The following is a 26,029-nucleotide window of genomic DNA, read 5'->3' as shown; positions in this document are numbered from 1 at the left end:
TTTGAGTGATTGACTACTTTTTAGAACAGCGTGTTTCAGCTTGGTGATTGAAAAACTGATAAGATATGGAATACATGTTTACTTTTTATTTTGTGATTTAAAACTATTTTTCTTCCAATTTTTTGTTGCTTTTTTAATAATTTAAAAATTGAATAGAAAAAGAAAGTCAGACTGGAGAGATGGCTCAGAGGTTAAGAACACTGGCTGTTCTTCCAAAGGTCCTGAGTTCAATTCCCAGTAACCACATGTTGGCTCACAACCATCCACAGTGAAATCTGGAGCCCTCTTCTGTCATGCGGGCAGGACATTGTATACATAATAAATAAAAAAATAAAGAAAAGAAAGTCAGGCATGGTGGCACATGCCTGTAACTCCAATGCTAGGCAGAAGATAAGTTTGAGGCTAGCTGGGTATGGTGACACATGCCTTTAATCCCAGCACTTGGGAAGTGGAAGCCTGTGAATTTCTGTGAGTTTGGGGCCAGTCTGGTTTACATAATGGGTTCCAGGGCACCCAGAAATACTTAATAGAGACCCTGTCTCAAGGGAGAAAAAAAGAGAGGCTAGCCTACATCAAACTCTTTCTTTCTTTCTTTTTTTTTTTTTTTTTTTTTTTTTTGAGTTTTTCAAGACAGGGTTTCTCTGTGGTTTTGGAGCCTGTCCTAGAACTAGCTCTTGTACACCAGGCTGGTCTCGAACTCACAGAGATCCGCCTGCCTCTGCCTCCCGAGTGCTGGGATTAAAGGTGTGCGCCACCACCGCCCGGCATCAAACTCTTTCTTAAGAACCTAAATATGTCAAACCCAAAAGGAATTCTAAACTAAAGGAATAAAGGTTAACTTCTAACACAGGGGTGCACATCCTGCTATATCCTGGTTAACTCCTAACATAGGGGTGTATACCCTACTATATCCTGGTTAACTCCTAACGCAGGGGTGTATACCCTGCTGTATCCTGGTATGCGTGGGGAAGATGCAGGATTGGGAAAAGCAGGCATACGGGGAGGCACCGGGGAGTATGAGCTCCTGATTTCCAGAAGAAGAAGAAAGTTGCAGCTGTTGAAATAGTTGGGAGGTACCTGAGATCAATGACAGGTGGGCAAACAGCCTAAGTCACAGTTGTGCAAGGCCTCACAGGCTCGCATAAAAAAGTGGAGAGAGTTTTGAGCTGGTGAATTGTGGTGAACCAAAGTTGTAGGTCCTGTGGAACTGGGAAGTTAGAACATTGCTTCCCACCTCTGTGAGCCTTGCTAGGCCAGTAATAAACCTCACAGCCTAGTAACCCTCCCTTGAAATAACAGTTTATCAGACCGTGTGCTGATTTCTATGGACTCTACCTTTCATGACCCTCTCAAGCGTGCATCTTTTGCTTTTTTTTTCCAGGGGTGTATTTCTGCCTTGTAGCATGTTGGATTGCAATCATTTTTTAAAGTAAAGATGTATCTCCTAACCAGAAAGGGGTTAAATTAAAATTTATTTTAGGGAACATACTAGAATCCCACATTCATTAAGCTTATATTCCATTTCTCAAGACACCATTTCTGATCAAACTTCTGCCTTTCCAATGAACTTGTCCTTTTACTAAGATCTTGGCTGTTGTTTTTTGTCATTGCTGTTTTGTGAGGCAAGGTCTTATGCAGCGCTTCCTGGTCTAGACCTCACTGTGTAGCAGAGGATGGCCTTACACTTGGGATCCTCTTGCTTCTGTTTCTCCCGTGCTAGGGTTACAGGCCTGCACTACAAATGCCCAGTTTATGAGATGCTGGGAACAGAACTCAGGCCTTCATGGTAGACAAACACTCTGCCAATTGTGCTATACGCCCAGCCCTACTAACTAAAATGTTTTGGGTTTTGTTTCTTATTTTTGTTGTTGTTTTGTGTGGCTTTGTTTATTGAGACAGGGTCTCTCTATATAGCTCTGATGTCCTGGAACGCCTAGTGTAGACCAGGCTGGCCTTGAACTCAGAGAACTGCCTGCCTCTGCCTCCTTAGTGCTGAGTTTAAAGGCGTGCACCTGCATCCCCTGCCTCATTAACTAAAAACTTAAAACACACATTTCATATAATATGTTATTCTGTCTAATGTGTACAGCCCATTATAGCAACCACTCTTAATACTGCTTCTAGTCTTCCAGGCCATGGGGCACATGAACTGGTGGTACCACAGCTTATCCCTGTCCTGCCCTCCTTTCCCTGAGCTCGGCCTGGCATCCGCGAGCTGAGCATCAAGGGTCAACAGGGGAAGAACAACCCTGACCTCACATCAATGAGAGGCTGGAACTGGCATGTGTGCAGGGCACGTCGCACTCTGAGTCTGCTGTCTGGAGAGATCAGATCCCCATTTTGGCCAGACATCAAAGGATACGTATTGGTCACTAGCGCGTGAGCATAGTCACATAGACACATGAGACTGGAATACTATGACCTAACCTGTCTAGAGACATGTGAGGAGAAGAAAATGGAAGTTCTGGAATTCAGAAGCTTGGCAACAACCAGTTCTTAATTTATATAGAAAAAATACTTGTTGGAATAATGTTGTGTAATGAAATATATGATCAATACATCCCATAGCATAGTGCTAAACCTACAGCTCCGTGCGTGGACGATCCTCATCACAGGAGATGGGAATTAACACAGAGACCCCCAACTGGACAAGGAGCAGAGAGACTTCGGATGTCCTTATCAGTCCTGCATCTCGAGGCTCAGGGATCTGTGCAGAAGAGGAGACCAGAAGGTTAGGAGCCAGAGGCGATGAATAGTTTCAGGGAAACAAAGTCTTCCAGACACCACAGGACTGATAGACATACGAACTCACAGAGACTGAGGCAGCACACACAGGACCTCCACAGGTTTACGCCAGATGGGGTCCCTGCACCGAGAAGGGGAAGTAGATATGGAGCCCCCCGCCCCCCAACCAAGAATCTATTTGCAATTGATAGTTGCTGATAAAGGAAGAGTCAGTTTTCTCCAGTGGCATGTCACTGGGTCTATCAACAACACTGCAGAGCAGGCTCCATACCTAGGAACAGTCGGGCACCACAAACACCACTCCATGTGTTTTATAAGGTTTTTTTTTGTGTGTGTGTGTGTGTGTGTGTGTGTGTGTGTACTTTTGCTTTGTGTTGGCAATTTCTGTCTTTTGGTTAATTTTCATTTTTTGTTTGTTTTTAGGGAAAGAGAGAGAGAGAGAAGTTGGGTGGACAGGGAGGTGGAAAAGATCAGATCTGGGAGGAATTAGGGGAAAACATGATCAAAATACATAATTTTTTAAAAAAAATTTAAATAAAGTAAAACGATTACAATATCCCACTAGCTCTTATATTTATCTAATACGGTAGTGAGAAAGTTAATTTTAGGTCTATGGTGTAGAGGTGGTTTAGACAGTGTTAGGGGACACACAGGTCTATAAACGCATGTGTTTTCAGGTGAACTGTAAGCTCGCTGGGGTAAGAACTATGTCGCCCAGTTCTTGACATGCCCTCACATACACAGCAGGATTCCAGCGGTCAGCAATTCCTGAGTGCCTGCTTGCTCACTCTGGAATCTCATGATGTAGTTAGTACAAACGGCACCAGGCTCTTGTGGGTCTCTCAGAAGTGGAGCCCGGCTGGTAGAAAAGTTGGGTCTGGGGTGAGCCTGAGCGTGGAGCAGCCAGGCCATGACAGATCTTCACAGGTTTCCGTGGTTAAACCGAGTTTCCCCCAGCTGAATAACTTCTCAGTTACTCTGTGTTCCCAGACTGCGGAGCTGTCTGGAAGTTCTGCTAATCATTCACCGTGTTTGGCTTCCTTCAGCACGACCGTGGGCAGGTCTGGTTTCGGATGGACAAGTCTTCTCTTTGAAGCCCTGAGATCAGGACGCTCATGTGTTAATAAGCAGTGTGTATCCTCCAATGTTGGGCCAAGGTGGGGATCTGATCACCCCAGATGGGAGCCTCAGAGAGCGACGTGCCCTGCACACATGTCAGTTCGAGCCTCTCATTGCTGCGAGGCCAGGGCGGCTCTTCGTCCTCCTCTGACCACTGATGCTCAGCTCACAGCTGCCAGGCATAGTCGGACAAATGAGGGCAGGACGGGGCCAGCTCTGACACTCCCACCTTGCCACAGCCCTAGCGGATGAGAAGCAACATTCAGGACTGGGCATATCGCTCAGTTAGGAAAACGCTTCCCTGACATTCATGAAGCCCAGGGTTTGCTCTCCACATAAACCTGGCATGGCCATGCATGCCTGCAATCCCAATATACAGGAGGGAGGCAGAGGGATCAGAAGTCCAAGGTCATTCTTCATCATGTTTGGAGTTTGAGGCAAGCCTGGGCTACGTGGGACTCTGGAGTTTGAGGCAAGCCTGAGCTACATGGGACTCTACCCCCACAGGCCCATGACACGTAGCCCAATGAGTCCTATGCTTCGTCCAGGGTGAATCCAAGAGCTGGAGAGCCCCAGAGTCACCCCGCCACGCCCCTGTTAATGTCACTATAGATTCTCCCCTTTGAATGGCCTCCTGCGGAGCAGCCAGCTCTACCAGGCTTGATATTTTACTAATTCACCAAAAGGGAGAAATCAGGGCTCACCTCTACACAGCAGCACCCATACCTTCTTACTTCCGCTTTACAGGAAATTAAGTCCCCATCCACCTCCTCCTCTTCCATCTCAGCCCTTGGAAGGCAGAAACGGGCAGATCTCTGTGAGTTCAAGGCTACCCTGGTCTACATATTGAGTTCCAGGCTAGCCAGAGCTACACAGTAGGACCCTGTCAGACATGAGCTAGTGGTAGAATCCAAATTCCAACTTCAAATACATAAATGTATTTTCCTCTTGTTTGTGCACTTAAGTCCAAATCGCCACCTCGTTGGTGACAATGGTCACAACTAGGTTGTAAGATTGCTGGTGATCTTTATTTTTTGAAAAGAAAGCAAGAAAAGTGTTTTGAGAATAAACAATTCCCTATAACCAGGGGAGGGGAGCTGACGAAAAGAAAAGGTTGCCTATGGGCGATTTGCAATGTTCTTTTTGCTTGTACAGTTTCCCCAATTTCCCTACAGCGATTGCACACTACGCAATTTTAAATTCAAATAAGCAAGAGAGGTTCATTTAGAAGGCAGAACGAAGCTTTATTTTCCCAGTTTGTCTTCACACTCATTCCCCAGCCTACCAAATTTCTCAGCAGCCAGGAGCAATCTGAATTACTGCCATTTTTAAGGGCAGAGGGAGATGGTTCAATTTTCTGGTGTTAAGCTGCCCTGAGAAAGAACAGATTACAGAGGTCCTGGCCTAGAATGGCTTGTTTTAGGATTTTTGCCAGCACTGGGAAGACCCCCGGCTCTAGTCAGCTTGAGATCACAAGGCCAAACAATGGTACCTACAGGGCACTTTGTTGCTCCGATGTTCTGTGGGGCATGTGCGCGCGCGTGTGCGTGCGTGCGTGCGTGTGTGTGTGTGTATGTGTGTGTGTGTGTGTGTGTGTGTGTGTGTGTGGTGTTCATGTGGATGTGCATGTGGCGGCCATATTGGGTGCTGCTCCTCAGTCACCATCCATCCATTTGTTGAGACAGGCTCTCTTACTGACCTGAAGTTCACCAAGTAGGATAGGCTGGCTGGCCAGTGAGCCCCAGGGATCTGCCTGCTTCCGCTTCCACAGTATCGGGGTTGCATGCCCGTGCCACCATAACTGGACTTTTCATGGGTTCTGGCGACAGCAATAAATCCAGAACCATTCGTGCACTGCGCACGAATTCTGCTTCCTGTACCTTGTGCGGCATAAACCCCTCTGCGCATGCTCACTGGCTGCTAACCAGCATCGGAGAGAAATGGAGCCGGTGAACTACTTCCTGATACACTATAAATGACTCTTGTGAAACTTTCCCTGTCCACGACCTTTGCTTGGAGCCATGTGGGGAAGAGAATTTTGGGTAACATCATTCAAACTTAGCTTTGCTGGCACAGGTACACCACCACTGTCCCTTTTTTTAAAAAAAAAATCTCAAAATGCACCTCTGCAGGTTTGTCTACAGCCCACAAAGATGGCGATGGGTTGGTGGAAGTCAGGGAAAGGTGGAGGAGGGTGGAAGGAGGGAAGAAGTAGAAACTTCTCTGTGGTCTTTAAGATATGTTTCCTACAGAAGACTAGAAAAGTCAGGTGGATGCTATTATATGGTCTCCCACCTAAATGTTAAAACTTCTGTGCCCAGAGCGAAGGCCTTTGTAAATAGACTGAAGTCAGATCTGAGAACTACTCCAAAGATGATGAGGAGCACAGGCTTTCTCTGAACACCACTGCAATCCACCCCACCATCTCCCTCCCCGCCTTTCCACTTGAGTACCAGGCTGGATGAGAGGAAGGGAACTGGAGCCAGGGCAGAGTACGAGCCAAAGCCCCTCGGAAGCTAGGGCAAAGAACCCCTGAAAGCCCACTCCGTCCCCGGTGCGCCAGAGTGGAACGGCCTAATGAGACCGTTTTCCCACCAAATGTGTAGGCTTGTCTCAAGAAATGTTTCCTCTCTGTGGGGAGCAGTGGGTGCCGTGAGATGATAAAACGAACTGAGAGACGGTTCTTCCCCAAGCCTTGAACCTGAAGGGCCTCCGCCTGAGTTTTGCATTTTGTGAGATTAGAATCTCAATGGGAGACTTTCTCGGTCACGTATCTCCAGGCTTGTTTCTGGTCTTATATGGACTGTATCGAGCAATAGTCGTCTCCAGGGCTGTGATATTCAGTGACTCCCTTCTGCATCCTTCCCACAACCCTACGGATAAGGGAAGATGGGCCAGGCTGTGGCAACTAGCCCATACAGGCTGGTTGAAGGCAGTGACTGGCTCCCTCTTGATAGTTTATGAGGTCAACTGTATTGAAGGAGGGCTGAAATTTATGAGCAAAGGGATGCCACCAAGGTTTATGTACCCCAAGGAGTGGCAGCACCTCACCATGTTCACCCTCCTCACCCTTGACGGTTGTATAGAAACTGTGAGCAAGAGCGTGCTGCGGCAGAGGTGGGTGACCCTAGAAAGAGGTTCCACTATCCTGGGTGTCTACGTGCTGCTGTTGCTGCTGGTGTCCCATGTTAAGGATTCGTCCGGGGTGGAGCTACAGGTTCACTCTCTCCTCGTCTTGGTGGTGTTCCTGCTGATGCTGGTGTTGACGGCAGGGCTGTGGGCTCCTGAGATGTTTCACCTCTGGATGATAGAGACCTTCCTGTTCCTGGTGATGGGCTCGTGGCTAATTCAGGCAGGCTTCATTCTGTTTAGACCGGTCTCCGGCTTCCCATGGGAGGATGATGACATCAGTGACATCATGTTCGTCACCACCTTCTTCTGTTGGCATGTGATGATCAATGCCCTATGCCTGTTGGGAATCTATGGCATCTCTTCCTTTTGGCATCATTGTTACAGCCCCAGCTTGAGGCTGATGGGGTCCAAGGAAGCGCTGTACCACGAGAGCTCTTCGGGAACTTTCTACAGGCTGCTGCAGGATGCAGAGCAGGAGGACAATGATGGCCAAGCTCTTGTCCCTTCAAAGAGCTCTCCCACGGACAGGGCCTAGAATATCTGAGCATACAGGTCACTCCATCTTCCATCTTTTGGCTCTCTTGGGTACTATTTCCCTTGGAGAAGGTAATGACCCTATGGCACAGCAGAGACGCTGATGGGACTTGTAGAGAGGGAGGAGGAAGCCAAGCCAGGGGAAGAGAATGCAACAGAATGGCTTAAAGAGGAGGGTCTCCACCACAGCCCAGAATTCTAGGGTCAGAGCTGTTTCTCTGGGCACCACTGATTGCCTTCACCCGAGGGAATAAAGATTCCTCACAGCTCAAAACTGTAATCAGTTGTCTCATTCTGTAAAGGAGATTGACTCTTCTGATTATTTTATTTTTCAGACAGGATCTCATGCCATTGCCCTGGCTGGCCTGGAACTCAATATATATGTAGACCAGGCTAGCCTCAAACTCAGGTCTGTCTGCCTCTGCTTCCCGAGTGCTGGGATTAAAGTTGGGAAAGACGCAGGTTGAGATCATATTCTTTTGGGCTGGTATTGGAACTCTGTTGACAGAACGCTTGCCTAGCATGCCCATAGCCCTAGGTTCAAACCCCAGGACCACAAAAACCAGGCATGGTGGGGGCATACTTGCAATCCTAGTCCTTTACATGGAGACAGGAGGGTCAAGAGTTCAAGATCATACTTGGTTACATATTGAATTTTAGACCAGCCGGAGTAATTCCTATTTCAGAGATAATTTAATAAATCTCATAAATCTCATCTTAAAAAAAATCCTTGATCTTTAATGATTGGCTTCATTTTAGATGGGTTTTTATTGTTGTTGGTTTTTTGTTTGTTTTGTTTTTTGAGACAGGATTTCTCTGTAGCTTTAGAGCCTGTCCTGGAACTAGCTCTTGTAGACCAGGCTGGCCTCGAATTCACAGAGATCCACCTGCCTCTGCCTCCCGAGTCCTTGGATTAAGGGCATGCCTGGCTGATTGCCTTCATTTTAAACTTTACAGTCATTTTTAAAAAGAAATTTAATAATAGCATAAATTTGCATAATCCGAGTTTTATGGAGTGTCCATGCTTGGTACTTTCCCAACTCCGTGTTTTAGCGTGCCTACTTTTCCAAAGCTTGCTTTACCCCCTTACATGTGGAACTTATTACACATAATCCTTGGGTTTTGCAACTTTTCCCCCTTGCAGCTCACATTCCACAGCCACAATTTTGCCTCTCACTAGATACACAGACTGTAACCCCTTCCACTGCCGAGGCTGTGAGCACCCACAAGGCGCTTTTTCCTGAGAGCTCAGATAGACTTCTTTGTTACAGAAAATCTGCCTTAGTTTTCCAAAAACAGCTGGCACATCTGGCTTTGTCCTGGTTTTGAAATCATTTCCCTTGGGCAGTTTCTCCTCACCAGCTAATATGTAGGTTTCGGAAGAAGAAGGACTTTGTGGTATCCAAGTTACACAATTCCTCCTGTGTATTCCAGCTGTGTGACCGCTAATGGTTACTGGAGGCTCATCTGGTCCCACTGCCCAGCCCACCACTCCTTCCCTCTAAACATGTTGCTCAACAGGTAAGAGGCTCTGCCAGCCCCCGGGCAATTGCAACCATCCTAAAGCCTGATGTCATCTTCTTGCTCATGCCCTGCTCTCTTTGTTCTCAGGGAGAGTAAAACCCCCAGATCCATTCCCAAATTGTTTAGTCTTCTGATGTTAGTGGTGGTGCTCTGGTTGTGTTTAGTCCTAAGTCCCAGCTCTCATTATCATCACTATGGTCTTATGTGCTTCTGCACGGAAAGTCTAGAACGCTGGCTCCGTTGAGGGTCCACTTGCTGGAGACGAGAAAAGCCAGCAATTTCAGCTCTGTGTCAGACTCAAGTCTGTGACGGTGTCACCCAGGCTACAGAGGCCTTTCTAATGGCAATGAACAAGGAAATGATCCCGGGATTAAACAAAGCCTGAAGGGGGGAGGGGGGGTGCAGAGGCAGGACCAACCAGAGTCCTGGTAGAGGAAATGGCACAGTGTCAATACCCCAGACACCCCTAAAGGCCTAGTTTATGCTACACTTTCTACCTAACTCTGATTGCCCTGAGAAGAGAGCCTGGCATACTCTCTCTCAACTGTTGGCTTGGTTTAAGTTTCTAGGCTCAGAGCCGAGTGAGGGCTGAGGGTCAGACACGTTCATGACCAAGTCTTCGAATCCATTTCCTGTTTATTCTTGATCCCTAGACCCTTCTCAGTTGCTTTTGCAGAGGCCTTTTCTCTTCTTCTTCCTCGCACACTGATGTGGGGTGAGGCGCAAGTAGAGTTGGCTGCCCGTTTCTGGGTATCTGAAGCTTAATTTTATGATAAACCTCTGGTAATGGGGCCATAATATGAATACAGTATTTCTCAAGTAGTCAGTGTAGGGAAAGCATTGGGCATTGTTAATTTATTATATATACTATGAAACAGAAGCAAGTTAAAGACCTTCACACGCAAGCCTTCTGGGGAGAAGTTTGAAATTACCACAAAACTCCACCAGAGGGCGCTAGGTCACCATCACCCGACCAAGCACCTAGTTCTGCAGTTCCAGGAAACAAGCCTCATAAGAATCAGTTTAAAAAGAAATTAGGAAGGAAAAAAAAAAAAAAAAAAAAAGGATAGAAAAAGTCCAGAAGCAGGCAAAATGTTGCCCAAGAATCCAAAATACATGCCATAGGGCTATGTGTTTTCTGTTAAAAGTTGACAAACATGAAATAAATTGGGAACCGAAACAGCTAATGGGGCCAGGGGTAAGGGATAAAAAAAGCTGTGTAGGATCCAGCTGAGGAGTCCTGTGAGAAAACTAAAAGACACATTTTGATCCGAGTAATGTTTCCACCACAGAACAACTTTTTCTGAACTTTCAAGTAAGCTTTAATAGGTTCCAAGCTATGTAGAGAAGAAAGAGCTATGTATACCTGGAGGGGGGGGGGATGTGTGGCCAGGGAGATGGATAAAAGCATTCACTGTGCAAACACGAAGCTTGAGTTTAGGCCCAGAACCTATGATGGACGGAGAAAACAGACTCCTGAAAGGTCCCCTGTCTTCCACACATACACAGGTGTACACCCCTCATTACTCACACAGAGAGAGAGAGAGAGAGAGAGGGGGGGGGAATCATCAATTAGTGACATTAATTAGATTTAATTAGTGATAGGTTGTTGTAAATGAAAACTTGCTCAAAATCCATTCTTTCTCTAAGCTGGTGGTGGTGGCATAGACCTTTAAACCTAGCATTTGGGAGGCAGAGGCAGCAGGCAGATCTCTAAGTTCCAGGCCAGCCAGGGCTAAACAGAAATCCTGTCTCAAAAACAAACAAACAAACAAACAGGGTTGGAGAGATGGCTCAGAGGTTAAGAACACTGACAGCCCTTCCAGAGGACCGGGTTCAATTCCCCACACCTGCATGATAGCTCCCAACTGTCTGTAACTATAGTTCCTGGGAACCTGACACCCATACACACGGGGGAAACAGCAATGCACATAAGAATAAAAATAAATAACAATAAACAACAACAACAATGGGCTGGGAACACAGCTCAACAACAGAGCACTTGTCTAGCAAGCCAAAGGCCCTGGATTCACTTCAGACTAAAATAAATAAATAAATAAATAAATAAATAAATAAATAAATAAATAAACAAACAAAACAAAACAACAGCAGCAACAAAAAAAGCCAACCAAGTAGGTTAGCAGGACAGGAAGGTACAATTCTAGAATTGTATTTATGGTTCTCCTAGTCCCAATAGGACTTGCTTTCCCACGCTGTCAGACAGATGAACTTGGTTCTTCCTAGCAGAGGTAAGATTTGAGGTGGAGCCCAAGCAGATGCAGACCTTCCACTCTAACGCGCAGGTTGAGAAATGGGACGCTTCTTCCATCTCTGTGAATGTCTTCACTGAGCATTTGGCAAAACTCCAATCAGGTGAAAGACAACTGATACTCCAACTCTGAATTTCTTCTCTGGAACTAACGAGTATCAAGGAACTAAGCTAGGTAAGGCCAGTCTTAAGTGACTGAGTTTCTCCTGCTCAGTCTTAGGTGACTGAGTTCAAGTGAAATCTGCTCTTTCCTGCTTTCATTGGATAGAGTGGAATTTTTTTTTTTTCTGAAACAGGGTTTCTCTGTGGTTTTTGGAGCCTGTCCTGGAACTAGCTCTTCTAGACCAGGCTGGTCTCGAACTCACAGAGATCCACCTGCCTCTGCCTCCCAAGTGCTGGGATTAAAGGCGTGCACCACCACCGCCCGGCAATAGAGTGGAATTTGAAAGGCAGACTAAATATGACTTTCCAGAAAAGCTCATTTTACAGGGTCCAGGAATGCTATCCACCTCCAGTGCCCTTCCTTTACTTTATTGTTTGGGCTTGGTTTGACATCTGTTAGGCTCTATTAGGGGTGTGGGGGGGGGATCAGAACTAATTTGGGTTTCTAAAAAACAAAACAGGTTACATTCTGGACTTGGTTTTCAGGGTGACTGCAACTCTGAGTCCCGCCCGTATCTCTTCAGCTTGGTTTAAAGTTTTCACGACTTGCCCACTAAAGTCAGCCACACACTTGCAAGCAAACTCCACTTCCCAACTGCATGTGCGTGTTATAGTTGAGGGTTTGGGCTCACTGGAGCCGTATCCTAAATTTGGCATCGTGAATGCAAGGCAATCAGGCAGGCTGTACCCATGCCTCTAGAACAAGCGCTTCAGACATGCAGAGGAAGACACTGTAAGAACTCATAGGAAAGGTCTGCCCAAGACAAGGCCATCAGAGTAGGTGGCCAAACAACACTGATGAGGTGGGGTTAGTTCTGCAAATCTGGTCAAAAGTCTCCCTGCAACTTTGCTCTCCCACTCCACCCACCCCAGGGACAGAGGAACTCCGCTCAGCAAGCACCTCAACTTCAAAGCACTTGCCATCAGACACCCCACCCCTCCCCGTTAGCTTCGATACTGTGTGGGCTTAGACTGAAAAGTTCATGGGTTCAATCATCTTACTGCTTTCATGGAGGGGGCAGAAAACGGGGGGAGGGGGTGGCAATTTAGGGAAGAACAAAGGACAGAGACACAGCAAAGTCAAAGGAGCTGAAACAGGCTGTTCTTTCAACTTCTCTAAAAGCACAGGTCGCTTTTCTGAGGGCAAACTGATTGAGGGACTCTGTTCTGCTTTTTCTCCCACAGTCCACTCAAAGCTCCCCCAGGCTGGTCCTTGGGCTTGTCTGGGTTCTACTTTGGTTGGTTTAGACATGTGTAGGGCTGACCAAGGGGGCAAAGCCTCTTGTTTACCCCCTGAAAGTGGGTGGTCACGTGAGATGGCCCTGGTCACATGAAAGATCAAAGCAAATCCACTTCTATTCTTGGAAGCAGGGCACACGCTCTCTATGCTCTCTTGATGCTGCCGCTGACATTTCTGTGTGGTCGATACATGTTTATTGAACCCTCGGTCTGACACGGTTGGGGACAAGGAAGGTGGGTAAGCCGCAAAGGCGGTTCGCACGCCTAGCAAGGGCAGTAGGCACTCCCACGGCAGAACTGCAAGAAACCTAAGGAAAACAACACATTTGCTCCGAATGGCGCACTTTCTGTTCTGTTCACTGTGCCCACTCTGGGCAGCGCCGAAGAGTCCTGAAGGCGCTGGTTGATACTTGGGCACCTGGTATCTCGGATTCACCGTTTTCTAAAATAAGAACATCACCTCTCCCTTTGCCTGATCCCTTTTCCAACCACCTAAGCCGAAGAGTTAAAAGAAAGCGGCAGAAAGACAGCTGACCTTGTAGCTGGGACTAAATCTAACAACGTCCTTTATTAAAGCAAGGGGCCACATGATACGGAGACAGCAAGTTGCACTGCAGGAGCGGTCATGCAGGGGTGGTAAGAGGGCTTCACGGGTGGAGGACCCGAGTTCGATCCCCAGCAACCATGTAACAAGTCCGGTGCAATGGCAGGTAACTAATTCAAGCTCTGGGGAGGTACATACAGAAAGAGACCTGGGATTTGTTGGCTAGCAAGTCTAGCTAAGTCTGTGAAAGACCTTGTTCAAAAACAACAAAAAAGTGGAGGTGAGGGAGGAAGACACCCGCCTCTGGGCTCCACACACATGTACACAGTATTTACGGAGAAAGGAATGGTCCAATCTCTTCCCATTATACTGACCTCTAAAATGGTAAGTGTTTTCTAAACACTCCTCATGTTCCTGGTCCCTCTGTAATCCCTGCTATATTTGCTAAAACTGAGGCTTTGTGTGGCTAAGTGATTTGGCTATTAATCAAGGTGTTTAGGAACTGAGGTTCAGATCTGGTCCTGGGTTTGTCTGATCTGAAGACTCACTTCTAGTGACCATCACCATAAAACGCTCCACACTTCACGGGGCACTGAGCATGCCACGGACTTTGCAAGGTGCCTTTCCAGCCCAAAGCATACCCAAACCCCAGCTGAGATGAATGCTGTTTCTGTGGGCCACCGTGTTAGACACTCTTACAGGAAATAGACGGAGGTTGACCCAAGAAGCCAAGTTATGTGTGTGTGGTCACAGGCAGCCTTGCTTTTTCATATTTGTGGCACAAAACACAACCAGAACAAACTTCTTCCCTTTCTCTTCCAAAAGGCACCGAGGGCATGGATTTCTGGTATTTAAGCAGGAAATCTCCATCTCAAATACCAAGGCTCCAGAAAGATTAATAAAGCCCAGGTGGATTCCATGCGCTGGAAACAGGATGCTCAGGACATAGTACTAATAACAGTATTGGGCCGTTCTTACGGGTAGTTTCTGCGCATGTAATCAGTATCAACATTTTACAGTATCCACACATTATCTCAGCCATCACGGCAGGGTTAGAAGAGGGAAAAGACACTCATTTTTTCCTGCCTTAAAACAAAGCAGGGGTTTCTCTTTGTAACCCTGGTTGTTCTGGCCTCTGACTCCTGGATTAAAGACCAGTGCCACTACCAGCCTGCTAATATTTCTTTAGGGAACCTTAAATAGTTGCTGAATCCCAACTTTCAAAGGGTTCCTGGGAAGAATAGCTTTTCTTTAGCGAACAGTGTGCACCCTAACTTCAAGGCTGGTAAACAGCTCTCAAAGTCCTTCCATCTGCTTTACTTTGCAGATCCTAGGAGCCCAGAGGTTGAAAGGCTAAGATTTGCCTATGGCAGGAACGAGGCGACATCAAACAGGTCTCCTGTCTATGGATCTCCAGAATCCTCTCCATGAAATTATAGGAACATGACACTTGTATTTAAACCAGGAAATCACAGTTTCAACCACTTCCCCAAACCCACTCAGCAAGCCAGAAGGATAGACTCGTCTAGGCTTTGGAACAGTGTCTCTCTCCAGGCCTGATCAGGGTCCAACTCCCCAACCCACCTCCCCCAGATCTCGCACAACAAAGGGTAAAAATTCGGTTCTGGATTTTCACCAGCAACTCTCTTCGAAAATCTTTGCACCGTTAGGCAGCAAGAGCCAAACCCCGAGTGACTCCGAAAAAGCCTAAGCCCGGGTCGGAGGGTCCAGAGGTCGCTAAAGAATGGAGCCTGCAAAAGATTCCAGCACCTTCGGCCCCCAGCCCTCCTCGACCGCCGCTGTCTCCCCTCCCCCACTTCCCTTTCTCTTTCTTTCTTCTCGGGCTCGCTCGCTCCACCCCGCGATTCCCGCAAAGCTACTCGGCCAATGGCCTCGAGCCCCCGGCGCACAGCAGCTGATTGGCGCGGATTTCCTGGCCGACGCCAGCCAATCAGAGCGCCGGGGGCGGGCCCGAACTGCCAATAAAAAGTACTGAGCGGGCTGGGTCCCTGCAGAGCCGAGAATGGGAGTTGAGAGCACCGACTGAGTCCCACACCGATCTCCTCTCCGCACTCTTCGCCTCGCTCTCGTGGCCTGTCCACCCCATCCATCATCCCGCCGGCCACCACTAAGGTAAGCTCACGGAGAGTGCATTGCACGGTGGCCCGGGCTGTAATACCCGCACTCTATCTCCCATCTCCTGGCCGCAGCTATGGGGCCGGGGATGCTGCGCTCGTGCTTCCCGCGTGTTTGTAGCGTGCGGCCGGACGGGTTCTGCTGGGCTGCTGTGGGGCGAGCTCCGGGCCAGGCTCCGGGAAGGGCGGGGTCGCGGGTTGTTTTGATCTGCTCTCCACTTGCAGCCTGAGGCGCCGCCCCGGGAGGCGGGCGTCCCGGGGTTGGCGGAGGCTCCGGATCGTGAGACCGGGTGGTCCCTGCGGGAGTGCACTCACGCCTTAGGTGGGCTCAGGCGCCTAGATCCTCTCTTCCTGGGCGGCGCGGTTTTGGAGGGCGCCGTTGCGCTGTGGGTGGTCTGATTGAGGCCGGTGGTCTCGAGTGGTGGCGCCGCTTGCCGGCTTCCCCAACGCAGGGGTCCTGGCTGCTTTACCGTGTGACCGAACAATGGAGAGCCAGGACCCTGGTGTGGTGGGAGGGCTCCGCGGTGGAGAGACCGGGCCGGGAGGAGGCAGCAGCGGCGCGCGGTGCCTCCCGCGGTCGCCCCACTCTCTCCACCCGGCCTCTGCCCTCTCGGGTTATGGCCCCCTGGGAGAGGCCTTGAGTCAACGCGGGCCCGAGGGTCGGGGCGCCGACTTTCCGGACATTTCAGTGGGAAAGGGCTGCTCTCAAAGTGGATTACCCCAACTCCTCCGGGGGCGGGAAGCGGGGATCCTCCCCCAGCCGCAAATCCTCAAGGAAACCCTCGATAGAAGATGATGAAGATGGAGGTTCTCGATCCTCAGAGTCCCCTGGCAATTGCTTTGGCTTCGTTGCCTACTCTGTGAACGCCGGGGAGAGATCGCGGGTTAAATCCCACCAGCCTACTTATTCCTCCACCTCCCCCTCCGAACGCTCTGGGTCCCCCACTCCATCGCCCTCGCCCAGAAAGCTCCGTTGCTTGGACCAGCGAGATACCGAGTCGGAGGAGAGGCACGAACACAGCTCTAAAAAGAGGAGGGCTAGAGAGGGCAACCCCAACCGTACAATTAATACTCTGTGGCTGGGGTGAGTAAAAGGGCAGGGACAGGACCCCGGTACATCTGGCGACAGCAGAAACTACTCAGACCTTAGGAACCCATTCCATGTGAACTTGGCGCCAGTCGGTACAACATATACTAGGTAGCTGGCACCCAGCTGGTCTCGAAGAAGAACTGGAGGAGGAAGCCAGGTTCACCTAACATTTGATTAATGTTGGATGTGTAACCCAAGGCCGTGTAGAATCGCAATCCTGGTCTCTAAGGGTGGTGTAGGCAGAGGTTTTAGTTCTGTGTAGGACTTGACCACGGAGCTTCTTCTGTTCCCCAGGGGAAGGGTGAGGCTTTTGGAGGGAGAAGCAGTTGTTTTCACTTGGGCAAACATGGACAGTTGCCCGTAGAAACTTTGCCACTGTACTTCAGAAAGTTGCCCAAGTCATTGGAGAACAATATGTTCCCTTTCCAGCCATCCTGGGCGATTAGGGAGGAGGGACATTTCCTCTTGTGTTGAAGCTGGTTTTGTAGCTTCAGATTCTTAGAGCAGATTTTCCCCCACATCGTCATTTGAACTGGGAAATTTCTACTTACCAAAACATACTATCTAGTGATATCTTCAAATATGGTCGTTTTTACATTGAAGTCAGAGTTGTCTGTGGACTAATGACTTTCTGTCAAGCCAGCGAAAAGTCAGCAATTGAGACCTGGCCTGGAGGAACACACCTTTAATCCCAGGGCTACGGAGGCAGACACGGGTGGATCTCTATGATAGACCCATGGTCTACATAGTCAGTACCAGGACATCCAGGGCAAGGTAGAGACTCGCTGTCTCAAAAAAAAAAAAAAAAAAAAAAAGTAAAACCAGTGGTGTGGTCCTTGGACTATGGCTTTCCTCTTTACCACCCTGATGATGGCAAATAGTACGGATCTTTTGCTAATTTCCTCCCAGGAATGTTAGCCTTTTAAATCTTAGTCCCCTTGTTTTATCTTTAAATCTAACTATGGAGTCAAGGCATGGGGGCAGCACACCTTTATTTGATCCTAGCATTCAGGAAGCTGAGGCTGGCAGATCTCTGAGTTGGAAGCTGTCCCGGTGTGCACAGCAAGTTCCAGGGCTACACAGTGAGATTTTTGTCTCAAATAATCTAAATGCAGGAACTTAGGAGGTGTGTGTGTGGGGGGGAGGTGTATGTCCGTTAAACCAATGTCAATTACGTAGTTCTTTATGGCAGTAATTTATTGTTGTGTTGGGTGGAATAAGACATCCTATTAATGAACTTTTTGTCATCTTATTGTGCCCTCCTGTCACCTTTCTCAAAGTCGAGGGATATTAAAATCCCTTAACTAGCCCACCCTGAGGGGGATGATGTTTGTCTAATTATAAACGTTAATTCTTGAAAGCAGAGCGAATACTGCACCCTTTAGTGTGTGGACTTCCAAAGGAGAAATCAGCCACACGCTCTGATCCTCATTCCTGCCGGGAGACCCTCTTCGGGGTAGATGTTAATAAAATGCTTTTTGTCTTCCCCAGAACACCTTCCACCATGGCCACCTCAGCAAGTTCCCACCTGAACAAAAGCATCAAGCAAATGTACATGTCCCTGCCCCAGGGTGAGAAAGTCCAAGCCATGTATATCTGGGTTGATGGGACCGGCGAAGGGCTGCGCTGCAAGACCCGCACCCTGGACTGCGAGCCCAAGTGTGTCGAAGGTGAGCACCTGGACGTGGACGAGCAGCCTGAGAGTTGGCCTTCCTTCTGTTTTTGTTGGCAAAGCCTTTCAAAAGCAGGGCTCTTGAGACCTCAGTCAGTTACCCGTAAGCTGCTGAGCAGTCTGGAGTCATAGCAACAATGGAGACCTTTATTTAGCTAGAAATCGCGTGTGTGCTGGTACACCGAAGGAAAATATTGGGTCATATTTGTAGGGGGTGGGAGGTTGGAGTACCTCTAACCTGGCCAAACCCAGGAACCTAGTTTGAAGGAACCGTTGTAACTGGGATATGTATGCTGTGTAGTTTATAGAGCCGTGGTTCTCAACCTTCTAATGCTTTGACATTTTAATACAATTCCTCATGTGCTGGTGACCCCCCCCCAACCACTGCTAACTTCTTAACTGTAATTTCACTATTGTTAAGAATCATAACATAAATGTCTGTGGTTTCAGATGGTCTTAAGAGACCCCTGTGAAAAGATTTAGACGACTCTCAAAGGATTGTGAGCCCCAGGTTGAGAACCATTGTTAACAGACCCTTTTAGAGTGCTGTGTTGCAAAGCACATACTCCAAAGAAGTTTTTCTTGGTCTGGCCGTTTGTTTTTAGTTGGGGGTGTTTTAAAAGCTTTTAAATGGCCTGGTGGTGCACGCCTTTAATCACAGCACTCAGGATGTAGAAGCAGGTGGGCCTGTGTGAGTTTGAGGTCAGCCTGGTCTGCAAAGCAAGTTCCAGTACAGTGAGGACTCTTAGACATAGAAACCCTTTGTTTTTCAGGGAAGGGGCTGGGCAGCTGTCACCTACCTAGTGTAGGATGAGTTCCTCTTCTAGAGATGGTGCTGTCTGAGTGACTAGGAGACAGCATGTATCGTGCACTTGGCACTTAGCAGAATTTGGTCTCTGCCTTCAAGAACTGGAGAGAGAAACCAGCCATTAAAACAGTAGCGATAGGAAGCGTGGTAGGGACCCAGCCTTTGCCTCATCTGTAAGAGGCAAAAGAAACTAAAGAAACTTACTTTGTATGAATGAATGTTTTGCCTGTGTATGTGTTTTGCCTGTGTATGTGTGTGTCCCTCTTGTGACTTCTGCAGGCTCCAGGTGCACACACACCAGCACATATATCCATGCAAGCAAAATACCCATACAATAAAAAATGAATGCGTCTCCTTAAAAATTAATTTCTCGGGGATAGAGAGATGGCTCAGAGGTTAAGAGCATTGCCTGCTCTTCCAAAGGTCCCGAGTTTAATTCCCAGCAACCACATGGTGGCTTACAGCCATCTGTAATGGGGTCTGGTGCCCTCTTCTGACCTGCAGGCATACACACAGACAGAATATTGTATACATAATAATTAAAAAAAAATTAATTTCTCTTTATTTGGCCCAGAATTACCCGAGTGGAATTTCGACGGCTCTAGTACCTTTCAGTCTGAGGGCTCCAACAGTGACATGTATCTCAGGCCGGTCGCCATGTTCCGGGACCCCTTCCGCAAAGAGCCCAACAAGTTGGTGTTCTGTGAAGTTTTCAAGTACAACCGGAAGCCTGCAGGTGTGTATGGGGTGGGTGTGGCTGTCCTAGTCCGGTCTTGTGATTTCTGAAAAGGCAGGGACTGTCCTTTGGAAAGTATTTTAAGAATCTAAGGCTAGTTGAATGTCCATCATACCCTGAACTCTCCTGCTGAAAAACAAGTGTGGTCCACCCTTTCATGGTCCCTTGTATTGGTTGCATAAACGGTGGAACTCTTCTTCCATTTGTTAGCTGATAGGTGTCCCCAGTGAGTCTTGACCTGCGTGTACATTTAAGAACCTGTATTCCCAGGTCAATCAGACAGAAACCTAGTAGAGAATTGGGAGAATCATTGGAGGTAATGAAGCAAATGGACTTAACCGACATCTATAGAACACTCCACCCAAAAAATAAAAAAAAAAAAAAAAAGAACCTGTATTCCACACTTAATAGTTCGGAAGAGTTTTGGTTTAAATACCAGATCTGCTGTTTATTGCCAGTGCCCTTGGCATACTTTTCCCCTGTGTTTCTGTTTTTGCTGAGTTGTGCGTGGTTTTGTGCTTGAGGGGAGGGCACACCGTGCCGGGGGTGTGGGAGTCAACTGACAACTCATGGAATCGGTTCTCTTCTGCCTGTATCTGGGTTCTGGAGGTGGAACTCAGGTTGCCAGGGTTGTGTGGCAGCTGCTGATCCTTTTTAAGATAAAGTCTGTCTCAAAGCCATTTGCAAGATCAAATGAATTATTACGTGCGCATCATCTGGAGTACTGTTCTCAAGACAGCATATTGATGCTGTCTGCCCACGACTGTGAGCACTGGGGTTCCCGGAGAAGTTGTCTTTCCGTGAGGCTTACTCCACCTGCATGCGTGGAGTTGTGTTTGTGCCATGTTGTCCCTACTCAGTTTTTACATCATTTCTTAAAAAAGACTTCACTTCCGCAAAGTCTCTTCCAGCCCTGCCTTGGTAGCCCTACACCTTCAGGGCCTCTGTTTTGAAAGGAAATATTCTTGGTAAAGGGCGTGCACCCTGAGCGTGGTAGACATGGGGTTCCTGGCTCTGCTGCTTGCCTTTAACCTGGGCGTGTCACCTGACACCTCTGGGGCTTCGTGTTCTCATCTGAGAAAATGGAAGACTGCTGGTACTCCCCACAGACGCGCTTAAATGGTTCACGATTTCCTAGCTTGGGAATGGTTTCCAGTTACTCGCCTCTCTCCCTGTCTCTCTCTCTCTCTCTCTCTTTGTACCAGACAATACTGTGTAACTGAGCACTTAAACTCACCTGCAATGGATGCCTAATGGACAAATTATTCTCAATAAAATGACAGATCTGGCCTTAAGTGCCTGAGAAACCAGGGAATCCATTTGACAACTAGAAGCAGCTGTCTTGTGAACAGAGGGTGTTAGTGTCTGGCGTGTGGTGCTTGGAACGTGGCCAGCATGCAGATAGGGCGAACTCTTGTTTTGCTCTCGCTCCATTCCCATGAGATTTTCATAGCTGACTTTAATTATAAAGAGTCTCACAGCCTTTTCCTGCAAATTTGCAATTACCGCTTCTTCCATCTCCCTCGGTGATAGCACACAGTGGCTGGGCCTGGGTCAGTCCAGCCTGTGATGACTTCAGTTGTGTGAGAGGTTACGAGGGCACCACTCCTTATATATAGCACGCTGATGCTTTATTCTAGAGACCAATCTAAGACACACCTGTAAACGGATAATGGACATGGTGAGCAACCAGCACCCCTGGTTTGGAATGGAGCAGGAATATACTCTCATGGGAACAGACGGACACCCTTTTGGTTGGCCTTCCAATGGCTTCCCTGGGCCCCAAGGTAAGTTCACCTGGGTGAGAAAGAAAAGCTTCCTCCCCTAAGTTCTTACGTCCAGGAAAAACCCCCTTCTCTAGAGACAGGAGCAACTCCCGAATCAGAAAACACGCAGACAGGCAGTGGGAACTAATGGTGGACTGCCCTTGCATCCCTTACATCCAGAGGTAGTTAGAATCTAAAGTGACTGGGGGGGGGGGGGATGGTTCAGTGGGTAGCGGTGCTTGCCACCAGGCTTGACAGCCCAAGTCTTATCCCTGAGACCCACTATGGTTAGATAGATGGCAAGGAATGACCCCCTCAGTTTATCCTCTGGCCAGACTGCACATGCGTGTACACACGAAGTGTGAGAGAAACCGTTCAGAGTGGGCAGCGGCTCTGCTGAGGCTGTGGCAGAGGCAATGCCTTTCCCCCCCTGCAGGTGAAGGCAGGACTAAGTGGCTCTGGAAACAAGGGTAGAACCTTCGAATTTTCTGGCTTTGGGGGTTTATGGATTCTCTGACTCTTCCCTGAGTGTGGGTCTTGATTCTCCTTCAGGTCCATACTACTGTGGTGTGGGAGCAGACAAAGCCTATGGCAGGGACATCGTGGAGGCTCACTACCGGGCCTGCTTGTATGCTGGAGTCAAGATTACAGGAACAAATGCCGAGGTCATGCCTGCCCAGGTAAATGGCACTATTCTGTCACTTTCCTCCCCTCTGAAGACTTGGCACGTGGGGACTTTGGCTAGCAAGGGTAACTTAAGAGTGGTTCATGGTAGAGGTAGTAGAACAAGCTTGGAGCTTGAACGGGCTTATTCTAAAGGTCAACGCTTTCTTTCTAGTGGGAATTCCAAATAGGACCCTGTGAAGGAATCCGCATGGGAGATCATCTCTGGGTGGCCCGTTTCATCTTGCATCGTGTATGTGAAGACTTTGGGGTGATAGCAACCTTTGATCCCAAGCCCATCCCTGGGAACTGGAACGGTGCCGGCTGCCATACCAACTTTAGCACCAAGGCCATGCGGGAGGAGAACGGTCTGAAGTGAGTGCCTTCCTCTGGATCCGTCTTTATTTTTATCCTCATGGCGTGGAGGGGCTTTGTTAGGGTTGGGAAAGTTGGATTCCTCACACGGCTGTACGTGTCACTCTCCATATTTGTCGTAAGTCTGTCATTGTACCTGTTGGAGAAGTGATACTCCTAGGAATAGAATTACAGCTGTGATATGGAAAAGTTGTCACGTGGGTTCGGGCATTTGAAAGTCTTGAGTAAAAATACAAGCAAGTGGGTAACTTAATTCTTAGCGGTGGGAAGAGGCAGGTGATGGTGGTCTTCCCATCCAGCAGATCATCTGTACTGCATGTTAAGGACTGGTCTGAGACACCGAGACTCGGGTCACAAGGCAGACAGACGCAGCCTGCAACGGAGTACTTGTTGATTTCTTTCTGGGTTCATATCTGCCCCTGCCCTTGATTGAAGGTCAGGTTTCTAGTGACAGTCAAGACACTCATCTTTACCGCTTCCACTAGGTACATCGAGGAGGCCATTGAGAAACTAAGCAAGCGGCACCAGTACCACATTCGTGCCTACGATCCCAAGGGGGGCCTGGACAATGCCCGGCGCCTGACTGGATTCCATGAAACCTCCAACATCAACGACTTTTCTGCTGGCGTTGCCAACCGCAGTGCCAGCATCCGCATTCCCCGGACTGTCGGCCAGGAGAAGAGGGGCTACTTTGAAGACCGTCGCCCTTCTGCCAACTTGTGACCCCTTTGCCGTGACAGAGGCCATTGTCCGCACTTGCGTTCTCAACGAGACTGGCGATGAGCCGTTCCAATACAAGAACTAAGTGGACTAGGCTTTGAATGATCCTGAGCCCTTCCTAATCATCCCACTCCAACTCTTTCCTGTCCCAGCTCTGCCCCCACTGTAACTCAAAGGATGGAATATCAAGGTCTTTTTATTCCTCATGCCCAGTTAATCTTGCTTTCATTGGTCAGAATAGAGGGGTCAAGTTCTTAATCTCTACACACCCAACCCTCATCTTTGTTTTTCTATCTAGCTTTTTAGTGGGGGAGGGGGAGGGGAAGGGAAGGTAACCACTGCTTCATCTCATCAGGAATGCATGTCCAGTAGGCATGGCTGTCACAGAGCGGGTATATTTGTGAGAGGAGGAATTTTTCTTCAGGATAGTTGAAAGCACGGGTCCACTGCTTGCGTTGACGATTCCCTGTTGGTGGAGAGCTGTTAGTTCTTCCGGTAAAACCGACTTTCTGTTCCCAGTGGAAGTTAGGTGAGGAGCAGTTGGAGGGTGCTCCCTTGTACCGTGTTTCCCTTGCTTAGGGGAGTTTATGCCCTCCATGAAGACAGCTCAGTGTGTCGCCTGATGGACAGGACAGCCCTGCTGTAACAGAAGAGAAGGTCCTTAGTTCTTGGTCCTCCATTTATAACAAAGAAAAGTAGTATTTTTATATTTAAATGTAAAAACAAAAAAGTTATATATATGGATGTGTGGATATATGTGTCTTTCTAATTGAGAAAACCACCCTCATCCCTGGGTTTGCCAAGTTTAAGTGAAGAGCTTGGTTGGAAGGAAGGATCTCTTGAGCAGGGATGGGGATGAAGTACCAGGAATGCTGGTTGTCTGGGGCTCGGCTTCTTCATTACTACATAGGGTTTCCCTGCCCACTCTGCAGGAGCAGATGCTGGACAGGTAGCAGGTGGGATGCCAGTGTTTGCCACCACCTGATCCCATGCTTAGGCTAAGATGCATATATATCCACACACGAGTTAGAGGTATGAGTTGGCTGGTCAACTTGAACATTGTTACTGACGGGGGGTGGGGGTGGGTGGGGATTATTTCTCGATGGGACTAGCATGTCACTAAAGCAGGCCTTTTGATATATTTTGTAAAGCAAAACAAGTTCAGCTTTTAATCAGCTCTGTAGGGTAGGGTTTCTAACGTTGCAGAACTGCCTGTTTACATCAGTGTCTCCTTCCAGTTTGCTCTGGGAGGAACTGAGGACAGGCCTGGAGTTAAAACGTTTGTCATGTTGTATTTTAGTGTCTTCTCTCCCAGCAGAATATTCCTTCCCTCCTTAAGAATTCTATGGAGTTTTGTTTTTTCCTTTTATAATAAACATACCCCACCTCCACCCCAGCTTGCCCTGCTGTGCTTGGTTGCTTGTGTGCCATCCGCAGCAGGCTGGCTGCCTGTGGTTTTCTCTTGCCGTGACGACTTCTAATTGCCATGTACAGTATGTTCAGTTAGATAACTCCTCATTGTAAACAGGCTGTTGCTGCCAGAGCAGTACTTATAAATCAACCTAACGTTTATAAGATTTCCTCTGACTTGTTTCTTTGTGGTTGGGGAAGAAAAAAAAAAAAAAACCAACGTGCAATATTTTGGTCTTTCCTGCCGAAAGAGGAGGAGGTGGTTCTGTCTTGTTTATCTGCTTTTTAGTTTTTAAGATGGAGTCGAGCGTTGGCCAGTTTTTTTCTTGTACCTATAATCTGGGGTAAAGTGAGAGTTCTTAGTTTCATTTCTTTCTTTTTTTTCTTTTTTCTTTTTTTTCTTTTTTTTTTCGGCAGGGTTTTAGTGCAACCCATTGCTGACCTGGAGTTCACTCTGGTAGACCAGGCTGGCTTCTGTCTTGCAATTCTGCTTCCAACTAGGATTTATAGATTATTGAGTCCTGGCAATCCCTAGTTCCCTGTTTTATATCGTTTTACATTTCAAAGCAGTGTTGTCATCTGCAGAATGCAGGCTTCAGAATCCATGCAAGCAAGCTGCACATAAACCTAAGGAACATTTTAAACACGGCTTATGTTGGGCCTGGCCACTTGCACAACTGTCCACGGCTCAACGTGCCCCTGCAGGTTGGATATGCTAGGATTTCCTGGTCCACGAACCAGGGCTTGGGGCCAGCCCCAGTTCATCAGATTATTTAAAAGTGTGGTAAACTGTCTTACTGCCCCTGTTGTCGGGAACTTCCTGGATCCAGCTGCCATGAGCCACCTACACAGTAAACTTGCTGGAGGCTGGTGTGCTCCTGGCATACTGGCTTTTCCTAGGTTTTAATTGGCCCAGCACTAGCCAGTGAATTTTCAGTTCTCTTGACATTTTGTCCTGCTTTGTTGTGAGTTGGAGTCTCGAGGTCCCCAGCCTGGTTTGAAAATCCTGGGCTCCAAACCTTCAGCAGCCGAGACTACAGATGTGTACCGCTGAGCCTCGATTCCAACCTCCCGTGTTTACACCTCTGAAGGTTCCAGTTTGGAACTCACTAATCCAGGGGTCCGGAGAGCCTTAATCCTGTCCCCACAGTGTGGCACCAAGCCCAGCTAATCCCTCAGACAGTCTGCCCTGTTGTTATTTAAGCACTTTTCCTCACTAGGCTAAAAATAAAAGGAGCTCTCTTCACCACGGCGCTCCGCACATGCCCAGATAGGAAAAGGTGGCTGGCTACTAGCATATTAGCTCCACTGTTTCTGCTTGGTGTGTTTGGGTTTTGAGGGTCTCCGCTGTGTATGCCTGGCTGGCCTGGAGCTCTTGTAGACCAG

The 26,029-nt window shown here is 48.1% G+C and overlaps 2 protein-coding genes across 2 annotated transcripts; both read left to right on the top strand.

Moving 5' to 3' along the window:
* The first annotated feature begins 6,613 nt into the window (after positions 1 to 6,613).
* LOC126497370 (transmembrane epididymal protein 1A-like) lies at positions 6,614 to 7,531 on the top strand. The gene has a single exon (XM_050135363.1). It carries the CDS (start codon positions 6,614 to 6,616, stop codon positions 7,529 to 7,531), a length of 918 nt encoding a protein of 305 aa, XP_049991320.1.
* Positions 7,532 to 15,248: 7,717 nt separating this feature from the next.
* Positions 15,249 to 24,810, top strand: Glul (glutamate-ammonia ligase). Its single transcript, XM_050135357.1, has 7 exons — positions 15,249 to 15,401; positions 17,985 to 18,163; positions 19,548 to 19,709; positions 21,350 to 21,496; positions 22,028 to 22,155; positions 22,314 to 22,513; positions 22,999 to 24,810. The coding sequence occupies exons 2-7, from the start codon at positions 17,998 to 18,000 to the stop codon at positions 23,234 to 23,236; spliced, it is 1,041 nt and encodes a 346-aa protein (XP_049991314.1). The 5' UTR covers positions 15,249 to 15,401; positions 17,985 to 17,997; the 3' UTR covers positions 23,237 to 24,810.
* Positions 24,811 to 26,029: the final 1,219 nt, after the last annotated feature.

Source organism: Alexandromys fortis, unplaced genomic scaffold (genome assembly GCF_014885135.2).
Source record: "Alexandromys fortis isolate MF-2015 unplaced genomic scaffold, M_Fortis_MF-2015_v1.1 scaffold_21, whole genome shotgun sequence".
In the NCBI taxonomy this organism is placed as follows: domain Eukaryota; kingdom Metazoa; phylum Chordata; class Mammalia; order Rodentia; family Cricetidae; genus Alexandromys; species Alexandromys fortis.
The sequence above is the reverse complement of the archived record's forward strand: the minus strand, read 5'-3'. Positions and strand labels throughout refer to the sequence as shown.

Coding starts and splice junctions, on each gene's coding strand:
- LOC126497370 (XM_050135363.1), top strand. CDS start 6,614: ATGGGAGACTTTCTCGGTCACGTATCTCCAGGCTTGTTTCTGGTCTTA.
- Glul (XM_050135357.1), top strand. CDS start 17,998: ATGGCCACCTCAGCAAGTTCCCACCTGAACAAAAGCATCAAGCAAATG. Junction 18,164..19,547: donor CGAGCCCAAGTGTGTCGAAG/GTGAGCACCTGG, acceptor TATTTGGCCCAG/AATTACCCGAGTGGAATTTC. Junction 22,156..22,313: donor CCGAGGTCATGCCTGCCCAG/GTAAATGGCACT, acceptor CTTTCTTTCTAG/TGGGAATTCCAAATAGGACC.